Consider the following 23,475-nt stretch of genomic DNA (forward strand, 5'->3'; position numbering starts at 1 on the left):
TCGCACAATAATTAAACTTAACTTATTATATTTTTTTTTGAAGAAAAGAAAATCTTTCCCCTGAAACGGTAATGAATCAATGGAATGGTGCAGTAATTTTAATATATTTTCCTTACATAATAGTTTTTAGATTTAACATTAAAGTTACTTTTCTCGTAGAGATTTTTGTTATAAAAAAATTCAAATATTATTTCAATGTAGTTTATTAATTTAATATTTATTTCAATAGTTATAGTAATTTCAGTAGTTGGTAGGTTGCGAATAATATTTCTGACGTGATTTATTTATTTTGTATGATTTTATGCAGACAAGATTTAATATCATAACTAATTTGTGATCCACGATTTTTACCTTTTACTTTCATTACTGATACGCCTACGAGATGTCGTCGTTGCAGGTTTGCTCACTAATCTATTTCTTTATATGTATATATCTGTAATTCAATACACACATATACATACATACTACTAAACACCTAATTGGCTATCATCTCCACTGGACGCATTTGCCATGTGTGCCATTTGACTCCACTAATTCTTTTTTAGTAAATACTTTATTAAATGGTCATCGTTTATGGGTAAAGGATACTAAAATCAATGTCGAGTTTCTAAGTCGGTACGGCAGTTACGTTTGCCCACGAAGGCCCATAAGGTGATTTGTCTATTCTTATATTTATTAAAATATACGACTGTAGGAAAATGTGAAATTCGAACGCCTGAGACGGCCGCCTGGCCTTCGTCACTCTCGGGTGTGAAAAGAGAAGCATTACCATTTGAGGGTGCCATAAATTAAGCCCTCCCCGTACGGTGATGTAAACCAGAAGGCCTCGACATTTTGCAATTGCGATGCCTGGTATATTCGAGTATCCTTTGTACAATCGTCGACGTGGACGAACGTCAAAATAAAACCACGCGAGTTCGACATTTCCGAATTTGTAGAACGTGCTATAAACGTGACTCCCTTGAATTCGCTTTTGGTATTTTCTTACGAGTCCATAGTCATATGAAAGTAATACTAAATGACACAAAATTTAATATACTTAATTAATTAATATGTAAATGCTACAGACAAAGACATTTTGAAAATCAGTCGCAAATATTATTTGACAGCCATCGTACGTCCTGCGTTCCAGGTCTAGGATCGCCGATCGCTTCATGACATATTTTAAACGTTGACTAAATCCTGGACATTCAAGAAGGTCGCACAGTAAGATCGCTTTCGCTTTTGTATCAGCGAGGCAACACTAATACAACGACGAAAAATTTTTATTTTTAATTTTTTGCTAATAAAAATTTCATTAACATATTGGTAAAATTTTCCTGATTCAAATGAGACATTGAATGGGCTTGTTAAACTTCCGTTTTTTACTACTAGTCGGTTGGTCGAACTTGTCTCAGTGCAATAGAGCCAGCTAGATCCTAACTGTTAGGACAAAACCTTAGGTGTTTAAGGGGTGATAGAAACATGAACATGATACACCATATTAACACACTAACACAGTGTCCTTTCTCGTCTTCCTGCTTTGTCTTATGCCGTTACATTTAAATTCATATAAAATTCATGGAATTAATAAATTTTACTCAGTAATATAAGTAACATAAGTAAGTAATAAAAGTAATATAAGTAATATAAGTAAGTAATAAAGTAAGTAAAAGTCGTGGATCACAAATCAATCGTTACGTGTGAAATCTTTCTACAGTCAATTTGTTCTGCAAACAGATACGTCAGAAATATGTATTATTCGTTAGCCATCAACTAGTGAGATTAACTCAACTATTAAAATGAAATTTAGGTTTTATTATAACAAAAACATCGACGCGAGGAAAGTAGATTTAATGTTAAATCTAAAAGGCTATTATGTATAGAGAATATATTAAAATTATTACATCATTCCACTGATCCATTATCGTTTGAAAGGAATGAGTTCCTTTCCTTCTCTAAAATAAATATAGTAGAAAAATTAATTTTTCTTTCTTAGGCCAACTCATTTTGATTATTACGCGATTCTGTTATTCTTATATTTGTATATTTCGGATAGAAAAATATGAATTTTTACGTACGACCATAGAATTAAATAAGTTTTTGTTATACATACGTTACACACTAGCGTGAAAATAAATAGGTTTTTGTCTATGCTAGAGTACAAAAATTCGTTCGAAAATTGTGTCATAAAAAATCAACGCGGAAAATAAGAAGGATTTTGCTCTGCGCATGCTTGACATGCTATGAATATGTCAGATAGAGACAGAGGTATTCTACTCATTTCTATCTGTCTCGCATAACGAAACCTTCTCTTACCCTCCATCTTGATATTTTGTAATTCAAAAAATGGACAGTTTTCCCTAGCGTGTGTCCAAACTTGTTTATTTGATTGTGCTCAAGAGCCTTACCCCTACCACGGAAATTGCCAGATCTGTGTAACGACCGTGGACCGTGGTTATCAGCTTACTACTCTGCCCAAAAGCTAACCTAACTTGAACGTAGTTAAATACTTTATACATAATTGTACCGTTTAAATTATACTGTTACCGTTTGTATTTAAATATGTTTTCCTGAAATTTGTCTGTTAGACATTCTAGAAATACAGTGTAATTATTACTGTATATAAAATTAAATAATATTTTTCTTAGAAACAGTGAAGAAACGTCCAATAAAAGATTATATTTCACTGTACGTGCTGGAAGAGTCAATAATAAGTTATTAGGATAAAGTGAAAGACGGATATCTTTTATTATCGATTTGTTATTCACAATATATGAAAATGTATAAACGTAAATTTGATGAATTAGAAGATAATAATGTTAGAAAAGCACCAGTAAAAAACTCGTTAGATTCGGATGAAGAAGATGATGATGCTAACGAGGATAATTATAATATAATGAGTGATGATGAAATTGAAGGTACGTAAAAGTATGAAAAATTTGTTTAACATGATATTAAATATCTGTATATAATTATTAGGTGCCGAAGATGGACCAAGTGCTCCAGAAACAAATGTAGGGTTTACAGCATTTAATATGAAAGAGGAATTAGAAGAAGGACATTTTGACAAACAAGGCCATTATCTTTGGAACAAAGAAAAAGAAATTAGAGATAATTGGTTAGACAACATTGATTGGATGCAGGTTTGTAAAACTAGTTGGTCAAATGATTTTAACCTTAGAATATGTGACAGAACTAATGCACTAAATTTGCATAATTGTATAATACGAATTGAAGTTCTGATAGTTTAAAATAAAATGTAAATTTGCTTTCATGTTTCTAATTTTTTTCTTGCTCTTGGAATTTTGCATATTGAAATATCAGAATATGTTTCCATACAGCAAACAAATAAAATTATCTGTAAACCTGCCTTGTTTACTCAGTAATGCAAAACATTACTAAGGCGTAATCTTGATAGATCAAACCGAGTTCTACAGCAAGTGTAAAGAAGGAAAGCAGTAAAACACTTGGACTGGCACATAGCGATAGCGAAGATGAAGATCCAGATATAATGTTCAATCCAACTCAGGTTTATAAACAAATATTGGAATACTTACAACCTGGAGAAACTGTTTCTAAGGCTTTGTGCAGGCTTGGTAGCTATTTTTAGTTGATTAAGTTACATTTGAAAGAATGTGTTCATCATTACAATTATTTAAAGGAAAAGGAAAAAAAAGATTAACTACTGCAGAGAGATGGAAAAGAAAACAGGAAAAGAAACCGATAGAAGATGATCAAAATTCTATTAGTATAACAAAATTAACAGAATTGGCAAATGAATTGTTAACTCGTACTGGAAATATGGATATATATCAAGAAAGTTACGAGCAAATCAAAAAGAAGGTAATTGCACATGATAAAATATGATAGATATTAAAAACTTTTAATAATCTAACTATAATATGGTTTTCATAGGTTGAGCTAGGAGATAAACATGCTCATCCTTCAAAACAGGAAGCAGAGTTGGATATGTATGCTGATGATTTTGACGTAAAAGAGAAAGCAAAATTGGATGAGAATGAAAGTAATTATATTTTCTGGGAATGTTTTTCTATATAATTTTCTGATATTATATATTATGTTTATTTTCTTTTAGGTAATAATAAAGGAATTGATAATTCTGAAGCAGACGAAACTAAAGAAGTAACATGGGAATTAAAATGGTCACAAGATGAAAATGCAGAAGTTTATGGTCCTCATACAAGCGAAGAAATGAATGCATGGGCAAGGGAAGGTTATTTTAAAAGTGGAGCTTGGGTGAGAAGAACGGGTCAAAATAATCAGTTTTATGATGCCGCAAGAGTGGATTTTGAACTTTATCTGTGATGTTTTGTTCTTGTTTGATACCTTATTTGATAAAAGAACTAGTATGTAACTGTAATTTTTTGATGATAAATATAATGAGAAACAATGTTTTATGTAATAAAATATAGGCTAACTACCTGTCAATATGTACAGTATAATTACAGACTTTGATGAACACATACTCTGGCATTTTGAAACTATGATATAACAAATATGAAATTTAAAAACTGTGTTTCTCTGCATTAAAAAAAAAGAGTATTGTTAGTAATAATACCGAGTAATAACTCATTCCATGTGACTAAATTGTATAAAATAACAATTGTCCATTCTTGATACATATCGCATAAATAAAACTATCGTGGAAATCTATTTACTTTTTTTCTATGTATCTGTTATTTTGCTCTTTTAAATTTTAAAGACATCTACCTTTATTGATGTATTTATTAATGTTTTTATTAATGCCTGACTAAAGACCATCCGGTATGCTACTTAAATCGAGAGAAAAAAAAGAACTTACACTTTAGGAACTTCCTGTGCATACCCAATAGTAAGATAGGGGTGGCAGAATTTATGGTCCACACGACGTGGTATTTTTAAATAGGATTTTATCCCTAAAGTAAATCTATTTGTACCACGCATAAAAACCTTGCCACTACCCTTGTTTATTCAACAGAGTGCAACTCGATGTTCTTTACATTCGAGCTTCTAGATCTTCAAGAAAATAAATTCTGAAAAATCTTTGATTCTTGGCTTTTATTTTAGTACGTTCAACATAAAATTAGAATAAGTAAACATTCGATAAAACGTAAAAATATTGTAATTAAACGTTAGAAGATAAACACATAGAGATACACAAAACACAGGATTGAGATATCTACACGTAATATTTCATACGTATACATATGTAATAAAACAACGCAAAATAAAAGGGAGTTAACAGGCATTTCATTTACATATCGGACAAATAGCACACATATTACTGAATATACAATATAACTTTATTAGATATCTTAAACATTTTTATTAGCAATGTATGAAATTTCTATATGGTTACTTAAAATATTTCGTGTATGTAAGTAAATCGTACATACATATTTACCCGTGAGTATGCATGTATATACGTACTACTATAATGGTAGTAGTATGTATATATTTTGTAATTTATATTATAATTAATTTATATATAATTATTAAGTGTATAAATTCGTAGCTCCACGAGCTAATTAATTTCCATTAAATTTCGCGGAGAGTATTGAAACGGTACACAAGACGAGGGTTCGTTCTAGTAATGTTAGCTTTGTGATAAAAGTTGACTGGTCGTTAATCAAAAATTGAAAAAATCCTACGCACAGTCGTTTATAGAAAATACGAATGTGTACGTATGCGATGCAGTATGTCTAAGTTATATTAAACGTCGGAAAAAATCAATCGGTCGATTTAGTTTGTGTTCGAGATTTGTCATTTCTCGCTATACATCGCTTAACCTAAGAAAAAGGTGGCAGAAAGTTTTCGAAAGGACTATTAAATTCGGAGATCTATCGCGTCAAGGAAGAATAATAGTTCAACGCGATATTCCCGCGAAAATGACCAATTCCATGCTCAGCGATTTTACGGAAAAATTCAGCGAATCAGCGAAATGCAAAAATCACCGACTTCGCGTCGATATTTTCAATTTTTGTCTCTATGTTTGACAAGAAAGAAAAGAAAAGGAGAGAACAGAATAACAGACGAAAGGAAACAAGAATAACGGAGGCAAGAAGAAAAGGCGAAGCTAGAAGCTATACATAAAGAACAGCTATGAACTCCATGAACACACGAAACTATTATACTAATATTTACAGGAAAAATTCACGTAGGTACAGGCGGTACATTCACGACGAAACAAGTTACACTAGTTTTCTCTTTGATTTTCGCAGTACAATCAGGATACAAATGATCATGGCCCTCGTGCGCAATTAAATTAATATTATTCGTGATATTTTACAAGTTGCAAATTATAAGTTATCAGCATTAATAAATTGTCCTGTAATAGGAACGAGTTTAGTAATGAGCGAGAAAAAATGTGGGCCGCGGATATTTATGCAAATTCATATTTTTATTAACACAAATAAAGAATTACTAAACATGATAACGAGTGTTGCACTTTGAATATTTCATTTACTTTTGCATATTATGCGCATTTCGTGTCTTTGCACTTTTAATTTTCCCATATATGCATAAAAATCCACAGTCTACTAACGAGATAAATAAAATTCTACAAGCAAGTTTAGCAAACTTATAAAACAAACGCCTATATCTTATAACTTGTAACTTGTTAATTCATTAATATTATTAGTTGGTAAATAATTGTGCAAGGGGGCCCAGGAAACAGATCAGATAGGGGACGAAGAAAAGGTAAAAATGGCACAAACAGTGGACGCATTCGTAAGCCGGTTTCATAAACGCACGTAATATACCCAAATTGCATGTAATGAAGTAATTATGTATACGAACTGTGTCTTAGACGCTCGAGGAAAATGAAACGTCCGCGTCGATATTGTCTTAATTCTAATCTTAATTAGTCTACAGGTTACTATAGCTCCATTAAACGTCAGATATATGAATACGCGGCTGAAGTAGACAGGTATCCTAGTGTTTGAGAAAGTATCGTTCGAATATACTGTTCGAATCTCGCGTGTAAATAGAGAATCATTGTAATCGGGATAAATTGCTTTTGCGTTGTTATTCGGGGATTAATATAATAAATCAGCATTAATTTGCTCCGAATCGCGAGGTATCTCGTACTTCATAAACTGACAGCAGATTACGATACAGTTATCTCGAATTCACACTTATTCTCTGGGGAATGTTGGAAATTTAATCGCACGCGATATCATTTGTAGAGCGGCACTCTACTTATATTTTTGAAAGCTGAATACGTTAACAAGTGAAAAGAATTTCAAATATACAAACATACTTCAATAAGAATGCAGTGATATTCATTTTCAATATCTATAATCGCCAATTTTCCAAAAATAAAATTTTTCAAAATTTCTATAATTCGTCTAGCTGGCAATGTTTCAAGTACAAGTACGTATTTATATAATTAAGTTAATATTGCAGATAGGCAATATTCTGAACCAAGTATAAAATATTGCATGTCACTGATATATTCGACAGACTTTTCTCAAACACAGCAAGAAACCCAGGCGACACCGCCGCATTAGCATCGATGAAGACTCGAGTGAACGAGGGACCAGCACTCGAGCGATCGAGCGACGACACCCGGTCATCATCATCTTCATCGTGATATGCGGCACGCTGTCGCGCTTTGGTTCGTTACGAAGCAGCGGAAGCTGCGTTCGAGAGAATCCCGAAATCGTTTAACAACTGTATTTTCTCGCATCGTTGTTATGAAACCGGCGGAGATATTATCATAGACAGACAGATGGACAAAGTTCAAGAGACAGACAAGATAAAAGGAGCCGGGAGTAATGAACAGCAAAAAACAACGGACACTGAAGACGGACGTTTACGCGTCTGAGGAACGTGATGTGCATTCGACGTTGCGCAGCTCTTGTCTCTATGTACATACAAAAATAGCCGCCGATGGGGCGCGCCTCGAACGCATCGAGATCCCCGTCACACGAAACCGGAAAGGAAAAAAGGTGAGGGAAAAGAGAGGGGGGGGAGGAAAAAGGAAAAAACAGAGAAAGGGACACCACGAAGAACGAAGAAGGAACAGAGGTAGGCCGTTTTTTGGTTTCTTCTCGCGCGACCTACCGGCTCTCCGTCTGCTTGAGCACAGCTTCCCTCTTTTTCATCTTTCTCTTCTTCGTTCCTTGGGCGAGATCCGTGTAGCATGACTAACTACCATGACTAACGAGTTGGGCGAAATGCCACCGTGGAATCTTGGCTAACCGACCGGGAAAGTGGGTCCAATGAAATGCTCTCAAATCTAATATTTTGGACTGTCAGAGGGTGGTCCGGTGACTCGCTTTTTCTTTTCTCCCCGTTCGTTCTTTTCATTTTCAGTTTCCCTTTCTCTTCGTTTTTTTCTCTGATTGCTCTTTAATCTAGGTTTCTGTCGGTCGAAACTTCCCTTCTACTGGGCTCATTTTCTTTGCCCTGCTTTAGTCGTGCCTTCGAACGCTCGCTTAATCCGAATCGAATTAATCTGGGTGTAGCAGGCTGGTCGAAATGAGACTAAGTTATGTATCACGTGGTGTAATCGGTTTAGGCGTATGCATGAAATTTATTCTCAGGTCATTAAGAACGTGGAAATATTACTTGTATCAGGATTTTTTGATTTAGGGAATATTACAATATTAAATATCTTTGTTAAATATTTTCATTTTTCTTACATTATTCTTATAACATTTCGATTAAATGTAAATTAACTATGTTTATAACTACACGATATTGATCGAATTTCCTGGTTAAAACAACAATTTAATGCAAACATTTAAATCAGCCAATCTGTATGTTCAACTTCCAACTTAAATTCTCTTGAAGCATTTTTACGCGATTTACACGATGAACTTGGCAATGTCAGACGTCTATAATTTTACGTGCAGATTATAGAACTCCGGGCAGCTCGGGAAGTTTGATTCTATTGTCGTCGATCGGCGGAAAATGAAACGAGAATTGAAAAATCGCCGCGTTATCAAATCGCCTCTATACCCGGCGGATCTATTCTTGCGAGTAAGTTTCCGGCCTGGCCGTGACAATCGGTTGCAAACTTCGCTGTCGAAACTTGGAAAGTTCTCTGAAAGTGATGGACGGTCGGACGATGGTCCATGAACGGGAGAACCACGGCTTCTGGGTCAGTAGGACCGTAGCTGTTTTCTGTTTTCACTGTTTTCACCCTCGATTTGAGTCGACTGCCGAGGGATCGGCTGCTTCGGGGAAAATTAATTTTTCACAGCTGTCTGCCAGCCGATCAACGAGGGGCGCGGAAGTAATACGCGAAAGGGATCGTCGGATGTATTCTGACCGCTTTCACCAGCGCGTCAGGATAGCGTTCTTACAGGTGGCACGAATATTTCATTTGGCTGTGCTTAGCCATTTCCGATTCTTTATGTAGCCTGCTGGCTATCGGGACGATTCGATCGCGGCGTAAATTAAGCGGTCGAGCGTCGGGGGAACTGTTCAAATTCGGCCGCCCCGGCTGGATTCGCTCCGTAAATTCTATTTGAGCCCCTTTTCCGGATTGCGTTTCGTTCATTTGTACATCTTTGACATTGTGAGATGTCCCACTATGTGTGTTTTTTTTTCTTTGCAAATCGATATTCATTGTGTGAGTAGAAATAAGAAAAAATGCCGTAAAAACGTAGCTTCTCGTAATAAACGTTTAGTTTGGATTTCTGTATTTTAAAAATTTATCAATTGGAATTTTATTAAAACTTCTATTTAAAACGGAAGATAACTGTGAGTGAAAATAATAAAAAAATCGTCGTAAATATGGCCTTATAAATCATTTATCGGCAAATTTGTTTAGAATTTATAGATTTTGAAAATATATTTATTAGAATTTCATTGAAATTTCTTCTTACCTTTACTCACAGAATATACCAATACCATTTTAAGGGAGAAACCTAGAACACACGGTATAAATACATAGTATAATGTCAAAGCTTTGTAGTGACCTTCGATGGAATACGGTTATTATTTATCGTTGGCAGTTCTTTTGCTTTTGAATTCCGTTTCGTATCTTCGTGTGTCAGGGTTTTCAAGTTTTATACGAGTTTACTTTATATGGAGGTTATTCCATCGAGAATTTAACTCTCGATCGATGGACTCTATACGGGTCTGATAAAAATCGGTTTTACTACTTACGGACCCCTTGAAATTAGGTTTTAAGGAAAGCGTGAGATATTGGTTTACATTGCGCCCTGAGAGGTTTAAGGATAAATGTATCGCGAAAAAGGAGAATCACGGTCGTAGATATTTTTCACAAAATAATAAGCCTATGGTAAATTGTTATTACCAAAACAACTTCTATATCGATCCTATAAATGTAAATATGGCTTAACCGCTATAGCCTTCCACGAAATGATACACACATGCGATTTTAAATAATAAATTCATATATTTACGTTTGCATACTAATACTTGGATTATTTCACTAAATTATTGTAAAGTTATATTTTTGATAAAAAGGTGTAATTAAATATAAGACGAATTCACTTTTAAGTTTCAACAATCGAATTTTATCTATTTTGTTAAAATCGAATGATTTTTCATTTTTCTCACAAGGCATCTTAAATTCTTAAGTAATTGAATTTATGTATGTATTATTAAAATAAAGTTATTCTTAAATAAAACTTAATTAACTCGAAACAGTCGATCTAATCTATCATCCATTTAATCTTGATATTTAGATAGAAGATAAACATAATAAAAAATCGCCTAAGCCAATCGAACGTGACATTCTAAGAGAATAATACTGTTCGCTCTGACCTCGTTCCGCGAATCGAGGCCCTATTATTCCGACAAATTCTCGATGGAATTGTTATTCCCGAAATCTTACAGCAATCCGAGGTTTTCGAGCGAGCGAACGAAGGCTCGGGCGAAGGTTTACCGTGGCGAATTGAATATTTAACTTTCGACCTTCTACTTCGAGGAGCCATCGCGCTTGGAGACTTTAATCAGCAGGAATTCGATATTCCATTAAATTTTTAGACGCGTTGCGTTTCGAGGACGCGCACAACAACGGCAATACGCACACGGCCGAGTTATCCAGATCATCGTACTAACGGGTCCGCGTAATAATCCTTGCGACACATTATGTGTCACGAATTACGATTTTCTGGATGCACAATGTACATTTATGTAAATAAAAAATATATTTCCCTCCATAAGTCGCTGGACACTTAATAAATTTAGGATAATTTCAATAATTTAAACGAATTTACATTTGAGATAGATTGCTTCTTAACTTAGATATCTTCTGCCAATTTCTTTTCTGTTTTACATATTTTATATTTTTTAGGTCTAAATTAAATATGGTAATTAACCTCTGATAATAAACGGTGCAGGATGAATAAATAAAATCTACTACGATTATTATTATAGGTCCAGTTACTTACGATTGAAACCATACTCGTACACATTGATACACGAATTCGAAAGTTCGATCGATGCTTCGTGATGGATACATACGCATGTTCATGTTGATGCATCAAGTATATTCTTTTTTCTCGTATTCAAAACGTAACATCTTTTCCAAACTTAACATCATAAATTAATAAATAAATATATATATATCATTTGTATATATCATCACTATATATATATATATATATATATATATATAGTACGCTTAAGTTTGTATAAACGTGAAATTCTTGTGTCTAAATATACCTCGGTGCGATCGTAATGTGTTTCCTAATAGTAAAGGTCGCGTCTATTATTGCTTCGATTTACAATGTTCATCTGAAAACGGCCCTCTTCACTCGACTTCAGCGGGTTCAAGCGGAAGGGAAAAAGGAACCGTCCACGAACCGTTTTACGAATTCTAACATTGTGTCTTTTGCTCCCTTCGGTGTATGTTTTAACGTGTGGTTATGCTTCGCGTGTGTGTTCGTTAATACACGTATCTGTAAGTGTGTGTATACGCCTTATACAAAGATATAAAGACAGATAAGAGAAAGATAAAGAAACAGCGAACGAAAGGATGAAGGAACGCGGACTTAACAACGCCCAGCGATCCCTCATTCTTTCAACTCGTTTCTTGCTTATGTAAATCGCTTGTGCTTGAGGTAGCCGACCGTCTCGTAAAAATCTTGTCAATGTTCCTGTAAAGGACGCGGACAATTGTTCGAACGGTGAATCGACAAAGGGAAATGTGGACGAAGATAGACAGACAGTTAAAGGAATGACGAACGAACAAAGAGGGGAAAAGCGAAATTAGGGTTAAGAAAAGGACAGACAGATACACGTTTGGTGAAGACGCGAGTGAGAGAGGAAGAGTAATCTTGGGATGCTAGTCTAGGGAGGGTTTAAACGGACTAACGAGACGCTGCTTTGATTTGATTTGTCACTACGTTTAAATGCGAAATGAACGCCCGCCTCGGAACACGGCGCCCAGCATTTGCACTGAACCAACGGAATCCGACGCAATCCGTGAAAATAAATACGTTCCCGTAGCCTCCCTATTCCCAGTCCCTGTGTAATACAACGGTGGCCACGTTTATGCGCCGTACAATTTACATTCCGAGTCAGATTGCGTTCCCCCAGCGAAAATGCATTCTGCTGTTCTCCAGCGGCGCGACTATCTCTCGGAAGACATTTCATTTTCAGCTCGTCCACCACGAGTCTAGTCCACCATCTGTCCCCGTTTCTGCGCGATGGACGATGGAACGCTATTCTCTTGATGATGCTGAAGATTCTATGGTGGGCATAGTATATCCGTAGTCGAATGATTCGAACCGATCTACCATCCGCGAGCAACGCGTTAAATTTCATCGGACAGAGAGAGAGAGAGAGAGAGAGAGAGAGAGAGAGAGAGAGAGAGAGAGAGAGAGAGAGAGAGAGAGAGAGAGGGAGAGAGAGAGAGAGAGAGAGTATGCCTCGACTCCATGCATACCTCTTATGGACGACAGAATCGATACTTTCGGTGAAGGAAGGATTACCGTATCACGTTTGATCTTGGCCAATCAGTCAGAATAGATCCAGCCCTATTAAGGTCTTGTCCAAAGCACCCTCCTCCCTCCCTCTGTTCACTACTAGCTCGCAACAACGATAGATCTAGCGCGCGAGACTGTCGCTACTGGAATTTCTTCCGTAATCCCCGGACGTGACCGAAGTACAAGACGAAACTAGCACGCGTCACTAGGTAATCCATTTCCTCTATGAATCTTCTCCGTGGGATTCGGAAAGTATCTTCTCCCTGAACGAAGAGCTAGCGGCTCGGTTTCTTCGTGTTACGGATCTCGGTAATCTCTAGAGGGTTGAAAACCATCTCTGTTCTCACAGATCGGGCAGCGTTAAGACGCTGCCGTTCTCTCAAACGAACACCACGTGAGGTTTTTGCGGAAGCGGCGGTTCGTAATCGTAATCGTACTCGTAGTCATAACCATAGTCCAGTCGGTGAACGTTCGATCTGGGAGCCGCGGGGCTCTGCATGCGATAAAGCGATAGCACTTCCGGTGGTTCGTCGCGAAGATCGGTGACGTCAGCCACAGCGTATACACCCTCTTCCGCCTGCCTGGTAAACGTCGGATCGGTGCCAGTATCGCGACGATTAGTCGTCGGTCTGGTGTACCTAGGCGTCTCGTAGATATTCGTATCCTGCGGTTGCGGGCTTCTTTGTCCTGGCTTCCCGCGTGGAGTATCGTACGGCGTGTCCTCGTTCCGAGCCAACAGCCGTCTGCTGTACGATTCCGCATTCTTGTCCAGTTCGTCGTTGTTCCTGCCCACGTAGACAAGGAATTCCGGTCGATTGGGCGCCGCGTACGCCAGACGTTTCTTCCTCTTGGACCGCGTCAGATGCGCTATCAGCGCCATAATGGTCGCCGTCGCGGCTACACAACCGGCTACTGACAACGACAGATAGAGAGGATTGAGCCGACACCGCAACGAACCCTCCGACAGAGCGATTAGGGCTTTCCCGGCGAATTCCTCGTCGGTACAGATGATATCGTGGGTATCTAACTCGAGCCTCGACTCGTTCCGCCGCTCTTCCGCTCTGATAACGTTCCACAGCCAGTGCACAGAGCAATTGCAGACCAGGGGATTGCCACCGACGCGAAGAGACGACAGGCCGTCCACAGGGAATTGCGTGGGCTGCAGGGTCGACAGGCTGCATCGACGTAGAGAGACCCATTTCAGATATCTGGCGCTATAGAGAACCCTTGCTGGTAGCTCTTTCAAACCTCGATTACCATCCAACGAGATTCGTTCTAGGTTCACGTTGTCAGCGAACGCTCGCGCGTGTACGCTAATGATCGTGCAATCGTTCAGCTCCAGGCTTCTTAGCTCAAATAGATTGCGAAATCCACCGGCTTCTAAAGTACCTAATGGATTACGACTAAGGATCAGGTTCGATAAAACGTTCAGCCTAGCCAGTGCGGACGTGGGTACGGATGTCAGATTGTTTCCGGACAGATCTAGGTGCAGTAGATCAGGTAGTCGGTCGAACGCGTCGTCAGCGATATTTCTGATAACGTTGTTCGCCAGGTTTAACGATACTAACAAGGGCAATGACGGCAACGAGTCCCTGTCAAGCTCCTGGATCAAATTGTCGGATAGGTCGACGTTCTCCAAGCTCGGAGCCAGAGCTAAATTGTCGGTGGGGATTTCTAACAGAAAGTTACCGTGCAAGATCAACGTGCGGATTTTGTGCAGATTCTTTAATAATCCTTCTGGCAAACTGGTGATCGAGTTGTCGCTTAGATTCAAGATTTCTAGTTCACTAGTGGCTTTGAACGCTTGTTCGTCCATGTCGGAGATATTGTTGCTGGCTAAGTTTAATTCCTTTAAAGAGTCTAAACCTTGCAAGGAATTCTTGGCCAAGGCTCTGACGGCGTTACCGCTTACGTTCAATGTGACCAGATTCTTTTGGAAGACGAAATTGTCCGAGCCCAACGTGTGGATAGCGTTCGACGTGAGATCAAGCGTTTCCAGGTTACCGTAGAAACCAAACGACAGGTGAATATTGCCGACACGATTGTTGGACAGATCCAAGTGTCTGATCTCCGGGTTCAATTGGATCGGAACGACTTCGAGGCTCGCATAAGCACAGGACGCGTGCAAGCTCTCGTCGTCGCAATGGCATTGCGTTGGACAAAGACCGTTCGCCATCACTGACATCGCGACGGCCAACGCTATCGCGGTTGGCAGCGTCGTCGTCGACGGTCCACGTGATGCCATTCCATATGAACTCCTCCTTGACTGGAACTGCCCTGTAACATTGTAATAAAACAATAATATAGTAAATAGATAAACACAATAAAATTCAAGTAGATGTAGATAATAAATTCAAAGTAAATTCTTTGGTAAAAGTAAATTCGTTCCTACTACTACATAGTAGTAATTTATTTCGACTTTTTTGCAAAACATTGGCCTTGCTTTTACACTTATCTTCTGTATCTTACATTCCCCCTATTTTCTACCAAACCTAAAATTTAAACTGCTAATTAATGTATAAAATATAAATTCTATATAGTCGCGGTAACGTCAGATTGCTAATAAAAGAAAAAAAAAAAATTCACTTTAAAATATCTTTGGCTCAATCAAGCCCTAACATGTTTGTATGTAATTGAAACGTGTGTTTGCCGAGGCTGCCATTGTCCGCTGGCAAAGCACAGAGACGTAAAACTCGGCTGAACTTGTAATCACGGTAGACATCGTAAATTCGAAACGAGTCATTATTTTTCTTTCAGGATTGCTGGGGGAACAACCCAACTCGTAGGACTTCAATAATTCAATAATTTCCAAGTAATTTCATTAAGCAGTTACTGAAAAGGGTTATATTTTCAACCAATTAATGAGATAAAATCAGTCCGAATATAAATATTTTTCAAAGACCCCTTAAAGGAAATATAAAGCGAATGGCTGATAGAAAATTATTAGTAAATTGTAAATATTAAAGATATTAAATATTTACAAATTTCTATAATTTTGTTATTCAGTTATTTTGTAAGAAATAATTCAGTAGAATTTTAGTCGTTGACCCTATTTTAGACGCGTTATCTGCAACAGCTTTCATTAATAATCAGGAGAGAGTCTTGTTACGAATTAAACAAGGCTGCCAGCAAATTCTAGTAACAGCTGGATATGTTAAAAGAATAAGACTTGTTAAAATACATGGTGGTCATTTGGAACACCTGCTGCCGCAGATAAGCGAACACGAGTTACTGGAAAGCAAAAATGATAGTTTTCAAGTGCCAGATACAATTTCCAAATGAGTCTCACATATTATGTTGCAGCTTGTAGACCGTAACGTAACTACCCCATTTGAAATGAATATTCAGAGAAACATGGCAAAAAATCTCATACAAATGGTAATATCAAAATAAACGCCTGCAATTTATAAAACAATGAAGGTTTAATTAGGGAATGTTATCATATAATGTATCTATATAGGTGTGAAACGAAAAAGGAAAAGAGAATAATGTTATTCTTGCCAGAAATCGTGTTAAAAGCTTTCTAAATTTTTCTTTTATTTATAATATCATTTTATTAAAAACATCTACATTAATAGTGTTCATATATAGAAAACAGTTCATGACATTGCGTGGTATTGACAACGCGTGTAGCCGACAGTTTTGCAGATCTGTTGCGAGAGAACATTTTACACAAAATTGACTGCGTTTAATACAGAAAAAATACACAAATAAATAAGAATAAAAAAGGAACTGAATAATTTCTTGTATTTTTAATCATTTTAAATCGGTGTTTTAAATATATCTAACGTTGTTTTGTCCTTACTTTCAGCGACATGCTGCGCAAGAGAAAATTATGCTCTTTGTAAGATGAAGAGATCGTGCTTCGTTCCAGCGTTGATTCAAATTACCCGAGATACGGTTCACAAATTACAGGCGCAAATTCTAAGAAAAGTATTAGCAATTCAGCTTATATGTATACAGAGAGAAAGAAAGAGAGAAAGAGAGATGGAGTGAGAGTGTGTGTATGTGTGAGAGAGAGAGCGTATAAACGGAGTCATGGTACTGTAATAAAATAGGTAATACTGTAACGTAAACGAAGGAAAACGGGATCGGCACAACGGTATCTTAATATTGATTACCATCAGCAAATCAATATCATGGTATGCACGTTTATAGAGTTATTAAATTATATATAAGTACACATACGACTTTTGCTCATAAATTTCTCATTCTCATTGCCATTCCGTGTATTTCCTCCCACTGCGCTGCCATCAACGAGATAATAGCGTCCAGAGACACTTAAACAGCTTGACCAACTACATGAAAAAAAGGGAAAAAATAGCACAAGTACTACAGGCCGGTTATAACCAACGCCTCCGCCATTTTATCCATTCGAAGCACGTCGAGCATTCTCAATATGCTAAACATCGAATCAATTTTCCTTTTTTTTTTTTTTTATCCACCGACGATCGAATCGCGCCTATTGGAAACAGTCCACGTAGAAACTGGCTGGCCTGTCTCTCCCTTTATAAAATGAATTCAACAACATGTCATTGGTCCAATGCCAGAAGGCCAGCTCACCACACGTATACATAGTCGCATACGGGAACTAAAAGAACCTTAGAATCGTACCCTAAGTCCGCGAAAGTTTCGAGTTACGCGACCACTCAACTTTCTATAGCCATAGTCGCCGTTTTCCTATACTTTCCCTTGGATAAAGACGTTTTCCCACGATTGCTTATGTTTGAATCGCAACTCGCTAACTTCCGTCCCATCCCCAGCAACGTCCACCTTCCGACGTGATTGTCGTTCTTTGCTATTGTGTAATAGGAACGTTGTCTACCATACCACAAGAGCCAGTGCTTTAATATTGAATAGAGACCTATAACCTTTAATGGTTGCGCGTAAGTTGTTGGACTTAAAATAACCTTTCCTCCTTTCGTTATTGCATACTGGTCCGCGATATAATACATACACGCAGGCTGTGGAAGAGCGGCTCTTCCGGTTGGCGCGCTCGCTGGTTGGCCGTTGTAATTATGTAAACGATATTCCCCGACCGGAGGCATTGGGACCGGGCTAAACAGTTTCGCGAAATAAAAAGCCCCGGTCCACGGGCGAGGCTTTGTAGCGGGCGAACAAGCCGCGAAAGCGTAACCACCCTTCACGTTCCAACGGTTCGCCGCAACAAACTCGATGCAACGAGTTTATTTACGGACACCTGCATGTTCAATTCGTGTTCAGATTTTGCCCGTCCACTGTTACGTCCGGCTACTCCGTCGTGTATAATACATCGTACACGTGTGTGTTTGTATGTACATATGTATGTTGGTATTTACGCAGAATAGCGAAGCATTTGTGTGTTAACTTTTTTCCATGCACTGCAGAATAAATAACATTAGTCCCTCGTGGGGAATACGGCGCGAAAGGAACAATGATAAGCAGCGAGGAATAGTTTCAAAAGCGAATCGCGTGAGCCTCGTTGCCGCGGCCGCTTCGAAAATTAACAAGCCGATAAAAACTTTATTCGACCGGTCGTTTTTATTATCTCGACGGTGTGTGAACGCGCGCGTGTGCATGGTGAACACAGAGCTGTAAAGTTGCTCGTTCGAGTACTCATCATCGGGAATAACTGGGAAAACCGAACGCGAAATTTGCTCGAATTGCTCGACCAGTTTTTTCTTTTTCTTTCTTTCAAAGGTAGCCTTTTAGCGATAGAACGGTTTGAGTTTCCTCGAGGACGCGCGGTTAAGCGGGTTCTTCTGACAGTGTCTCTGAATATTTCTCGAGTCGCGATTCGCTTTTGATCAAGTCGACTTGCGGTCACCGGCATTTACATTTACGTTGAAAACATTTTTAACGCTAAAATAAACATGCTCTAATGTGTACTTTAACCGCGCGGAACTATAGAAAACACTTTGCGACTGAGAAGTTAGAAAGTCAAGGATTAAATTAAAAATGAAAAGCGTGATGTATACGAAAGCGAGAGAAGCACCAAAATTATGGAAGCCTTGTGGTGGTAATGTGTTACGTGTTTGAATTTCGAGAAGTTATCGATGTAAGTTCGGCGTTGGGAAATAATGGCGATCAGCAGATGTCAGGGACGCCTGACGCCTAATCGAGCCAACGAGCAGCTTTTAATCTGAATTTTGCTGGTAGAATGCTTTTAATTTGGTTACGAACGCTTGAGAGTGATAAATAGTTATGGAACGAGATAACTACGGAAATTGCACGAGAATTATTGAATATTTACTTTCCAAGACCGAATTCGCTGGATGCTGGGAAACAACGATGATCTAAAACTAATTATGCGAGTTTAATTAAATCAATGAACGTCTATTTGTACATTTATATCTTTATTATGCTTGCGGTTAAACAATCAATTGAAATAAATAAAAATATTTATTCATTCCAATCGATTTTCTTTTATAGAATGAGATATTCATTGTTCGTATAATTATTAGTTAATTATAATAAATTTTTTAACTTTTTAAATCAATTTTCTAAACTAGGAGAATACTTAATCTTTTTTCCACGATATCTATTTTAAAGATACTTGGAAATATACACAAACTGGTTGTTTTGCATCCATTGTAAATCTTCTTATTGTTAGTAATATCGCAAAGGTTTATAACTTTGAAAGTTACTTCAACCCAGGCTACAACTTCAAGTCCAGAGCTATTGCATTGATTCGATGAATATTTTCTGACTAGTCTTCTACCAACTCTTCAGAAGTAGAGAATTGCCGTTATTTTTAACCTACAATGTAGAGTCGCATAATAAACTACAATAATGATGGAATAATGGAACCAAGTAGTCTGAAAACAAAGTTTAATGGAGTATGTGAAATATTGAATTATCATCATAAATATATGAATATATTTTGAACTTATTAATTCATCAAACGAATTCTGTGTATATTTTACCTACAGTTTCGAAACATTATCGTTTATTTCAGTAAAATACGATTTCAGTAAAATAAAATTATACTCTTCCCAAGTAGACCATATGTATTAATGCAATTTGCTATTAAACATTTTCTTTTCTCGTCACAAAAATGTATCAAAATCGTAACATGTAAATACGTCAGAATCACAGTGTGACAAAGTAAAAGTTGTACAGTGTCTAAAGTTATTAAAATTACGAATTATAACACCATTACCATAATATCAAATCCCAAAACCTCGAAAGCCGATCGAGGTGTTTAAAATGGACCAAAGGAATCCATTCCTACGGAGTCTGATTCAACGTTTACATCGAAACGATCAGCCCCCCAGCATTGACCCATTGAATAAATAAAAAAAGAAAAGAAAAAAAGACTAGAGAGGCCAACACAAAGATCTAACCACGGGCGTTCAAACACTTTGATTCACTCGGCGTTGCAGGATGGCGCGGACAAAAGGAATCGCGTTTCACAAAAGGAGCATTTCGTAGAAACGCGGTCGACAATCACCACCATGAAGCATTAACGCGTGACCATCGTCGATAATTTCAATTCCGTAACTAGTCCCCTGGCAAGTGTTCCAACCAGCGAATCCGAAAACGTCTCGTTTCGGTAAGTGCTGGCCGTGCCAGTAATTTTTCACGTCCCCTTTTCTGCGCCCTGCACCCCCTTTCTCTCTAACCCGGAATAACAAATGGCGCTGATCTCGCTGTCATGTATAATGCACAGATTTACAGCATTCCGCTATCTGACAGAGCTATATGTCCCCCGTTCTCTGTTTCTGCTCCCTCTCCCAGGACCCGCGACCTCGCGGCAGCAAAAAAAAAAAAAAAAAGAAAAAAAAACAAAAGAGAAAGAAAGAAAAAAGAATGGGGGGAAAAAAGAAGAGAGAACAAAAATATAACAGGGGTGAACGTTAACATCCGCAGTATGTAATATCCCGTATGGCAGGTCGAGCGTTATTTTCTCCGGGAAATCAGTCGCTGGTTTTTTCTCTCTCTCTCCTTTTTTTCGTTCTCGTCCTAGCTATCGAATCGTAGCTGGACCAGACAGCGGATTTTCCACGAAGCGAGGATGTCTTCACAGGGGATGGAGGAAGACGACGAAAGTCGTGAAGACGAGGGTGAAACCGATGGGTGCCCGCGAAGCCCGGATCAAGGGGAGCGTGATTACCTCGAAATTCGGGCTTTCTGGCCATCGCTATAAGTGACATCAGTCTGATAAACAACACTTGTCTACGAGCAGAGGACGATAAGGGTGAAGGGCTGCTGTATTAGCCGAAACGATCCTTGCCTGGGGAAAATATTTGTGTTGGTCGCTTCCGTGAAATTAGGTCCGTATTACATGGCTTTCAACGACAGGGTAGGTACCTCCTTATAGCGTTTTATTGCTTCGTTCGATTAGTTTATTTTAGTTGTTGCTCTCTAAGATACCTTTAAACGCGTTCTGTTGTGTTCTATGAGATCTAATTACTGCGTGTAGATTAATTTACTAGACTAAGTATGTTTATGCATTTATGGAAAATTTATGGAAAAGTACGACAATGCATCGAATGTACATAATATGCAAAAATATATAATACGTGTAAAATAAAGAAGTTGTTATAATATCGAGTGAGTGCATTAAATCTCTATTGAAGTTACACTTATTCAGTTACGTTCATAAAAATATGATATTGCATAAACATCCACAGTACAAATATAATTTATATACTCAAAACGTTATCTTATATCATGCTACATCATTATGAGTTTCAATTTCTTATTTGTAAATCAAGCTATGTATATCAAGTCGAACGTTACACTTATTTTAGGGGAATAAGCGAAGTATTTCTTTCCATTAATGTTGCTAAAGGAGTACGTTAATAACAAGTTTAATTACAACGACTCTACTGGGCACGCTATTTGCCAAAGATAAGACCTTTCTTGAGCAAGTTTTGCAAAAAGACTGGACCGTTACTGTACCGAGACCTGAGTAGCGAAACTTAGCTGTTACAGTTGTCGAGTTCGCATGATACAATTCGTAACTTCGGGCAAACATCAGATTGCTTAGAATAGCTTATAAAACTTGGCTTCGCCGTGGAGACGTACGATAGTTTTGGCACATTTACGTGGTTTAACAACATCTTGAGACTGTATCTTAATAAGATCCTCCTACATTTAAAAACACAACTGCCAGTCTCTATTTTCCGATTTAAAAAGTGGTTTATATTATTTGATTCGATTCGACCAAGTTTGTTTTTTAATACGTTCAGTATTGCGTGGGGTGTACATATATAGGCCACGCTGAACTTTCCATTCAAACCACCGATGTTTTCAGCGCATGTAAATCAAGTGATAGAGTGATAGATTACCATTAGCGGTGCAGGTAGGTTGAGCTAAAAATCGGACGAAAATAGCACGGCACTCAACTTGTTAATCAGAAATTTTCTATCTTTCTATTGGAAAAGTACAGATCAAATTTCCATTCTGTGTACGTTAATGCTTTTATTATCGAATACGATAAATGTTATTAGCATTATATATTTGGATGATTTTATTATTAATTCGAAACCAATACCACAGACATCAATACACGATAGCAATTAATTTGTTGACGATGAAAAAAGTTTTTAAGGTAAAAACGGATAACAAAATCCTTTTTAAGGATTTTTGTCTTTTATAAAGCAAAAGGACAATGAAAGAATACGTTCAACCTCAAAATCAAACAGGAAATGGATTTTGATAATGCATGTTTGATTGACAATATATCGAATATAAAAATTTCTCTCCTATAAAACACAAAAAAATGCTCATCGTACTTTCCCTTTGTGATCTTTAAATACACCAAAAATTTGCCATTTTTCGTATCAAAGCGACTTTCTATCCCCTTTTAATTCTCGGCGTTAAAATTTCAATTAAAAACGAATAAAATTGCCGGGAAATCGTTCGTCTAAATCGCGCTTAAAGAGCGATCAATTTCGAGCAGTTGATTTCAGCGAACTGATATAACGAAACCGGTTAAAAGTGTCATAAGCCCTCGGGACAAAAGGTCTCGTTTTCAATTTTCAATCGACGCATTAAGAACGGATCCACGAACGAACGGATAATGGCTTTTCACATAATCAAAGCTTCCAGATACGTCTAATAATTTGCATTTCGTGTTATGGTTGTCCTCTTTAGTTCCCATTTTTCCCCGTGAAAAGCATCTTAAAATATTCAGTAGTCGCGGCCGGATCGGGGATTTTTCCCGTTTACCGATAAAGGGAAAATAAATAATAAATGACGGCGTTTTCTTATCTGTCCACGGATAACGAAATTTGTCTGGGCCATGCATAATACATACGGAAATGGCATCGAACGAGCTGGCTAGGTTGTGCGTTGACTTCTTGTCTATAATGGAATCTGAGCGCGGGTTCTGGCCAATTTCTGAGAATGGTATAAAGCAAAGAAAACCGGTGAGGGCAACATATAACGGGGCAAGTCATTCAATTTACAGGGATCCCCTCCACTCTTTTCCGTTTCCAACTCATCTCGTTCCAGCCTTGGTGGCTCCGAAACTGAACTGAAGATGAGCCAAACTCATACCAGCTCTTGGCTAACCGCAGGGTGGTGCAGGCTACACCCCGCAGCGATGGCTACGAGCTACACGAGCTACAGGCTTTTCGCGCTCTGAACA

At 37.7% G+C, this 23,475-nt stretch overlaps 2 protein-coding genes across 2 annotated transcripts in view; one reads left to right on the forward strand and one right to left on the reverse strand.

Annotated features, from left to right (window-relative positions):
* Positions 1-2,206: 2,206 nt before the first annotated feature.
* On the forward strand, positions 2,207-4,656 carry Holn1 (CD2 antigen cytoplasmic tail-binding protein 2 homolog holn1). Its single transcript, XM_072000691.1, has 6 exons — positions 2,207-2,900; positions 2,962-3,125; positions 3,401-3,578; positions 3,644-3,825; positions 3,898-4,006; positions 4,079-4,656. The coding sequence occupies exons 1-6, from the start codon at positions 2,756-2,758 to the stop codon at positions 4,306-4,308; spliced, it is 1,008 nt and encodes a 335-aa protein (XP_071856792.1). The 5' UTR covers positions 2,207-2,755; the 3' UTR covers positions 4,309-4,656.
* Positions 4,657-11,439: 6,783 nt separating this feature from the next.
* Positions 11,440-23,475, reverse strand: part of LOC139985855 (uncharacterized) — a 30,412-nt gene continuing 18,376 nt past the window's right edge. The window contains exon 2 of the mRNA XM_072000678.1: positions 11,440-15,173. Coding sequence (XP_071856779.1) covers positions 13,276-15,141 — 1,866 coding nt within the window. The 5' untranslated portion in view covers positions 15,142-15,173 and the 3' untranslated portion in view covers positions 11,440-13,275. The remainder of the gene's footprint in view (positions 15,174-23,475) is intronic.

Source organism: Bombus fervidus, chromosome 3, assembly GCF_041682495.2.
Source record: "Bombus fervidus isolate BK054 chromosome 3, iyBomFerv1, whole genome shotgun sequence".
In the NCBI taxonomy this organism is placed as follows: Eukaryota; Metazoa; Arthropoda; class Insecta; order Hymenoptera; family Apidae; genus Bombus; species Bombus fervidus.